The 7,865-nt window shown below is 41.6% G+C and overlaps 1 protein-coding gene across 6 annotated transcripts in view; it reads left to right on the top strand.

Moving 5' to 3' along the window:
• The window catches only part of slc2a15a (solute carrier family 2 member 15a), a 57,184-nt gene continuing 49,319 nt past the window's right edge, over window positions 1-7,865 (top strand). For 4 of the 6 annotated variants that reach the window (XR_009790886.1, XM_061790576.1, XM_061790575.1 and 1 more), the window contains exons 1-2: window positions 480-919; window positions 1,700-1,798. Coding sequence is in view for 5 of the 6 variants with exons in the window: in XM_061790576.1 (XP_061646560.1) it covers window positions 875-919; window positions 1,700-1,798 (144 nt within the window). In the remaining variant the exon portion in view is untranslated. Of the gene's footprint in view, window positions 89-479; window positions 920-1,699; window positions 1,799-7,865 lie in introns of those variants that run through there. The other 2 variants (XM_061790573.1, XM_061790574.1) reach the window with 2 other exon arrangements.

Here is a 7,865-nt window from a genome sequence, read left to right as displayed (position 1 = left end):
GCCCTCCTTCTTAACAGCTGAAAAACTATTTACACATGACTGCTCTGTGACTGCGCACACATTGTTGGATTAAGTCCAAAACTGCATTGTGAGTATTCATAATATGATTTATAGAAGAATAATGAGGCTTAATTCATTTATATCAAGAAGAAAATCGAATGGTTTATGTTTTTCAGACCCTTGCTTTAGAAACTGAAGAGTGACAGAACTACAGCTCGTAAAAACGGGCTCCTGTTGGCTTCTGTACAGCCAACAGTTATCAGAAATATTTATTTTGAAATAATTCGATATGAGATGAAATTAGTTTTATAGTTTTAGTCCAGGTTTTGCACAAATCAAGTTTGTTTTCCTGATACTGTATTTGCGTGTCACACAAAACTTAACTCCCCTGTTCAGAATTGTGCCCTGCCATAATCCCCCACCCACTTCCTTATTAATGCTGCTATTTTCCGAGACACATTTTATTTGTTTACGTGTGTCCTTGCCCCATTTCTCTATTTTTTCTCTTCTTTGCTTGTCTTTCTTCTTATATTTATTTTTTAATGTATTGTCATCCACTGCGCTATTCTTTCTTCTCTCTTTTTGACCCCCTCTTTTGGCTTCTTCCTCCCCTTGTTTAAATTCACTTACTCTTAATTGCTTCCCACAGGTCTTTCTCTTGCTCCATCACGCTGCAGTCTGTCATGTGATGACACTGTGCTGGCTTGTTTGTGGAAGCCAATGCTTTGGCTCAGTAGAAGAGAGCCCTGACCTGCTGCTTATGAACGGACCGAGTAGCTTTGCAGGCCAGTGTGATTTCTTCAGCCATGCTGTTTCTTGAAATCTCGAATGAAACTATTATTTACGGTGGGGAACTTTAAAACAAATATCTTAAATGGCAGAGGATCTTTTAATCCCACCATCTGGCAAAATAATCCCGGTAAGTGAACCTTCAAACTAGTTCCAGACCAGGGCCGAACTTGAAATGTAAGATAACAAAACATCTTACTAAAAATTGACTTTCTATTTCATGTGTAATATGTATCATGTGTGTGTCTTTTTATTATAACCAACGCAAAAACGTTCTTTAATTGTGCCAAATGGGATTTTGTAGCGACGTGCACATTCATCATTGTTGTTTTCATGTACCGGGAGTTAATTTGAAGCAGCTAAATAATGCAGTTATTTAATATCCTTTAATACAGAGTACTAAAAAACAAAAGGTGTTCCATGGTTAAATTTCATACAAATGTTATTTCTTCTTTTTTTTGGAGGGGTGGGGGGAGTCTCATCTCACGCAGTACACCTCAATAATAAGATAATTAGCTCTCATACTATAAATCAATTATTATAAACTTTTTATTTTATTTTTTATTTTTTTTTAATCTCTATAGTTTATTTTAGTCAGTTTATTTTTTTTAACAATAGGTTCTGTAACTAACTGTGATGATGAGAAAGTTCCTGTGAAGTGGCAGTTAACTATGACCTTCTTTGGTAGCCTTGAGGAATGCGAACAATGCCAAGACATTTTGAGAACAAAATACTGTTTCACTCCAAAATAAAACCTACAGTATTTTACCAGAAGTGAGCCAGTATGTGAAGCACATGCACAAGGGCAATGAGCTATCAGTATAAGAATATAGTGAAAAATGGGAACTCTGTTCTGAATATAAATTAACTAATGACACTTTTCTGTTATTCTCTTTTCTTGCTCCCAAAGCATCTTACAGGCTCACTGTTGGCTGTGGCTTTTCTTACTTCTTTTGGGAGTTCTATGCTTTATGGATACAATTTAGCTGTGGTCAACTCTCCAGCTGTGGTAAGGAAGCTACACTCCCCTCTCAAAGTATTTGAACAATGAGTCCAATATTTTTTTTTTTTCCAGAGACGCAAAACATTTTAGTGCGGCATCAAAAGATGAATAAGAAACAGGAGATCAAAATGTCAGATTTTATTTCTAGGTATATTCATCTGGATCTGATACACAACTCAGAAGATAGCACACTTTTGTTTAAAACCACTCATTTTTCATGTGAGTGGAAAGTATATTACGTTTTTTGCCTGAGTTGTAATCCCATTATTTTATATTGATTATTCCAAAAATAAATAGTGCTAAATATGCACGCTCAATTTTATGAGGTTTTTTTTTCTTTTTTTTGTCTGTGAAGACTACATTCATACTAGTTAGATGTGTAACCAACATACAAAACAGAGAGCTGTCTATGGGTGCAAATCAAGCAATTGTGGAGCTGAAAGAAGATGAAAACTCATCCATCCATCCATTTTCTGAGCCGCTTCTAGGGTCACGGGGGTGCTGGAGCCTATCCCAGCTATCATCGGGCAGGAGGCGGGGTACACCCTGAACTGGTTGCCAGCCAATCGCAAGGCACATACAAACAAACAACCATTCACACTCACAGTCACACCTACGGGCAATTTAGAGTCTCCAATTAATGCATGTTTTTGGGATGTGGGAGGAAACCTGAGTGCCTGGAGAAAACCCACACAGGCACGGGGAGAACATGCAAACTCCACACAGGCGGGGCCGGAGATTGAACCCCGGTCCTCAGAACTGTGATGCTGACACTCTAACCAGTCGGCCACCGTGCCGCCGATGAAGGCTCAATCTGCGCCATAGGACAAACATTGGTAGAGCCCTACAAATCGACTCCAGCGGGCCACATAAACAAATGGGGCCTACACTCACAGATCAGCAACATGCGGCCTGATTACCATTGGCCATTGACCTTCAGAGTAGGCAGATTCATCATTAGTGCATTGCTCTTTTTAGAGATTAGAGCAGGTTCAAGCTGAGCATGCGTGATAGAAACAGGCCAAGCGTGTAGTCAGTCGCTGTATGTAAAGGTCTGGTTGTTGTGAGGAATGTAAACTGCATAGACAGACTGCACAGGATTTTATCTAGAGAATTTTTTTTATTGTGTCAGTCAGACTGTGTGGAGGAGGCCCCCCCAAGAAAAACAAACAAAAAAGGACCATGAATTGTGTGTGTGTGTGTGTGTGTATGTATGTATGTATGTGTGTGTATATACAACCCCAATTCCAATGAAGTTGGAACGTTGTGTTAAACATAAATAAAAACACAATACAATGATTTGCAAATCATGTTCGACCTATATTTAATTGAATACACTACAAAGACAAGATATTTAATGTTCAAACTGATAAACTTTATTGTTTTTAGCAAATGATCATTCACTTAGACTTTTATGGCTGCAACACTTTCCAAAAAAGCTGTGATAGGGTCATGTTTACCACTGTTACATCACCTTTTCTTGTAACAACATTTAATAAACATTTGGGAACTGAGGACACTCATTGTTGAAGTTTTGTAGATGGAATTATTTCCCATTCTTGCTTCAGCTGTTCAACAGTACGGGGTCTCCGTTGCATTTTATGCTTCATAATGCGCCACACATTTTCAATGGGAGACAGGTCTGGACTGCAGGCAGGCCAGTCTAGTACCCGCACTCTTTTACTACGAAGCCACGCTGTTGTAACACATGCAGAATGTGGTTCGGCATTGTCTTGCTGAAATAAGCAGGGGCGTCCATGAAAAAGACATTGCTTGGATGGCAGCATATGTTTCTCCAAAACCTGTATGTACCTTTCAGCATTAATGGTGCCTTCACAGATGTGTAAGTTACCCATGCCATTGGCACTAACACAGCCCCATACCATCACAGATACTGGCTTTTGAACTTTGCGTCCATAAAAGTCCGGATGGTTCTTTTCCTTTTTGGCACGGAGGACAAGACGTCCACAATTTCCCAAAACAATTTGAAACGTGGACTCATCGGACCACAGAAGACTTTTCCACTTTTCATCAGTCCATCTTAGATGAGCTCGGGTCCAGAGAAGCCGGCGACTTTTCTGGGTGTTGTTGATAAATGGCTTTTGCTTTGCATAGTAGAGTTTCAAGTTGCAGTTACGGATGTAGCGCCGAACTCTATTTACTGACATTGGTTTTCTGAGGTTTTCCTGAGCCCATGTGGTGATATCCTTTACACATTGGTGTCGGTTTTTGATGCAGTGCCACCTGAGGGATCGAAGGTCAGGGCATTCAATGTTGGTTTTCAGCCTTGCCGCTTGCAGTGATTTCTCTAGATTCTCTGAAACTTTTGATGATATTATGTAACATAGATGATGAAATCCCTAAATTCCTTGCAATTGTACGTTGAGGAACATTGTCCTTAAACTGTTAGACTATTTTCTCACGCAGTTGTTCACAAAGAGGTGAACCTCGCCCCATCTTTGCTTGCGAATGACTGAGCAATTCAGGGAAGCTCCTTTTATACCCAATCATGGCACCCACCTGTTCCCAATAAGCCTGTTCACCTGTGGGATGTTCCAAACATGTGATTGATGAGCATTCCTCAACTTTCTCAGTCTTTTTTGCCACGTGGAATCTTCTTTTCCTTTCGGCTTGTCCCTTTAGGGGTCGCCACAGCGCGTTATCCTTTTCCATGTAAGCCTATCTCCTGCATCCTCCTCTCGAACACCAACTCACAACATCCATCAACCTTCTCTTTGGTCTTCCTCTAGCTCTCTTGCCTGGCAGCTCCATCCTCATCATCCTTCTACCAATATACTCACTATTTCTCCACTGGATGTGTAAAAACCATCAAAGTCTGCTCTCTCTAACTTTGTCTCCAAAACATCGAACCTCAGCTGTCCCTCTGATGAGCTCATTTCTAATTTTATCCAACCTGGTCACTCCGAGAGCGAACCTCAACCTCTTCATTTCCGCCATCTCCAGCTCTGCTTCCTATTGTTTCTTCAGTGCCACTGTCTCTAATCCGTACATCATGGCTGGCCTCACCACTGTTTTATAAACTTTGCCCTTCATCCGAGCAGAGACTCTTCTGTCACATAACACACCTGAAACCTTCCTCCACCCGTTCCAACCTGCTTGGACCCGTTTCTTCACTTCCTGACCCCACTCACCATTGCTCTGGACGGTTGACCCCAAGTATTTAAAGTCCTCCACCCTTGCTATCTCTTCTCCCTGAAGCCTCACTCTTCCCCCACCGCCCCTCTCATTCATGCACATATATTCTGTCTTACTTTGGCTAATCTTCATTCCTCTGCTTTCCAGTGCATGCCTCCATCTTTTTAACTGTTCCTCTACCTGCCCCTAAACTACCTGCCTTTCCACCTGGTCTCCTGGACACACAACATATCAACCTTTCTCCTAATTGTCATTTCAACCAACTCCCGAGATTTTCCTGTCATAGTCCCAACATTCAAAGTCCCCACATTCAATTCTAGACTCTGTGCTTTCCTCTTCTCTTTCTGCCGAAGAACCCGCTTTCCACCTCTTCTTCTTCTTCGACTTCTACCTAGTGTCCCAGTGGAGCACATACATAATACCCTTTTGAAACCTATAGTATATATATAGTACTTTTAAAACCTATAGTAGTTCAACACTGGAATTGTGTGGGTTACGTAAACTGCCACACCAGGATACTGCGTGTTTGTCACCTAGAATTGAGATCAAGGACAAGAACACATTAAGAACTGATCACATTCATGATGTAGGACAACATGTATAAAATGACACTTGGTTTAGAAATTTAAAGGCGTGACTAAAATTTAGTAAAATTACTTAAGAGTCAGACCCCTGCATCAGGGCCCCATTAGGTCAAGACTAGAAACAAGTGTGTGTAATACAGCAAGATTCAAAACAAGGTACTGTATTTTGTGATGTTCATTGGGCCCCATGAGGACAAGACTGGAATTGTGTCGGTCACGTAAATTGTTCTCTCAATCAGGAGTCTACCACAACATCTGATGAGTAATTCTGCCTGAACAGCTGTATGAGAAAAGTCAAAATGTGACAAGTAATATCCTGTGCATTTCCAAATGAAGTTATTTAAGACAGTGTCTACATTACTCCATTACCTGTCTGGTAGCATCATCTTCCTTTGAGTCCACATTGAAAGTTTGATCTGCAGTGAATGTCTCATGTTCTACTGCCACACCATGATACTGCGTGTGTATCACCTGGAATTCAGATCAACGACAATAACACATTAAGAACTGATCACATTCGTGATGTAGGATAAGTGTCCAAACATCATATAAGGCCCTACACTTGATTAAGTACATAATACCCTTTTAAAATCTATCACAGTTCAAAAAGTGTAAAATGACACTTGTACTCACTTGGTTTAGAAAATGAAAGGTGTGACTAAAATTTTGTATAATGACCTAAGAGTCAGACCCCTGCGTCAGGGCCCCATTTGGGACAAGACTGGAATTGTGTCGGTCACGTAAACTGTTCTCTCAATCAAGAGTCTACCACAACATCTGATAAGTAATTCTGCCTGAACAGATGTATCAGAAAAGTCAAAATGTGACAAGTAATATACTGTACATTTCCAAATGAAGTTATTTAAGACAGTGTCTATATTACTCCATTACTTGTGTGGTAGCATCATCTTCCTTTGAGTCCACGTTGGAAGTTTGATCTGCAGTGAATGTCTCATGTTCTACTGCCACACATTGATACTGCGTCTGTATCACCTGGAATTCAGATCAAGGACAAGAACACATTAAGAACTGATCACATTCATGATGTAGGACGAGTGTCAAAACATCATATAAGGCCCTGCACTTGATGAAGTACATAATACCATTTTAAAACCTATCACAGTTCAAAAAGTATAAAATGACACTTGTACTCACTTGGTTTAGAAAATCAGAATCAGAATCAGAATCATCTTTATTTGCCAAGTATGTCCAAAACACACAAGGAATTTGTCTCCGGTAGTTGGAGCCGCTCTAGTACAACAGACAGTCAATTTACAGAACACTTTGGAGACATAAAGACATTGACAAAAAACAACAACAAACAAAAATTGTGCAAAAAGATGCAGAGTCCTCAGTTCGAATGGCTAATATCGCAATAGTCCGGTGCAATGACCATTGTGCAAAGGGCACTGAGACTTCAAGGAGTGTATGCGGTTTAAAGTGACGAGTAGTGTGATAATCTGGGACAATGGTTGTGCAAATGTTACAGATACTCCTCAATCAGTGTGCAAATGGAGCAGATGCTACTCTGGCATGAGTGGCCACTATATGCAAATAGTGCAGCACGGCGAGACAACTACAGTGAGTGCATGAGTAATACATAATACAGAAATGTGACAACGAACTCAAGTCAAAAAATTGCCAGCTTGTTGTAATGGAATTGTAAGTTAGCTGTTTAAGAAGTTGATTGCAAGAGGGAAGAAGCTGTTGGAATGTCTACTAGTTCTAGTTTGCATTGATCGGTAGCGCCTACCCGAGGGAAGGAGCTGGAAGAGCTGGTGACCGGGGTGGGGAGGGTCCGAGAGGATTTTGCACGCCCTTGTCTTAGTTCTGGCAGCGTGCAAGTCCTCAAGGGTGGGTAGGGGGGTACCGACAATCCTTTCAGCAGTTTTGATTGTCCGTTGCAGTTGGAGTTTGTCCTTTTTTGTAGCAGCACCAAACCAGACTGTGATGGAAGAACACAGGACTGATTCGATGACCGCTGTGTAGAACTGTCTCAGCATCTCCGGTGGCAGGCCATGCTTTCTCAGAAGCCGCAGGAAGTACATCCTCTGCTGGGCCTTTTTGAGGACAGAGTTGATGTTGGTCGCCCACTTCAGGTCCTGGGAGATTGTAATTCCCAGGAACTTGAAGGTCTCGACGGTTGACACAAGGCAGCTGGACAACGTGAGGGGCAGCTGTGGCGAAGGATGCCTCCTGAAGTCCACGATCATCTCTACAGTCTTGAGCGTGTTCAGCTCCAGGTTGTGTCGGCCGGACCACAGCTCCAGCCGCTCCGCTTCCTGTCGATATGCAGACTCGTCACCGTCCTTGATGAGGCCGATGACAGTGGT

Source organism: Phyllopteryx taeniolatus, chromosome 11 (assembly GCF_024500385.1).
Source record: "Phyllopteryx taeniolatus isolate TA_2022b chromosome 11, UOR_Ptae_1.2, whole genome shotgun sequence".
Classification (NCBI taxonomy): domain Eukaryota; kingdom Metazoa; phylum Chordata; class Actinopteri; order Syngnathiformes; family Syngnathidae; genus Phyllopteryx; species Phyllopteryx taeniolatus.
The sequence above is the reverse complement of the archived record's forward strand: the minus strand, read 5'-3'. Positions and strand labels throughout refer to the sequence as shown.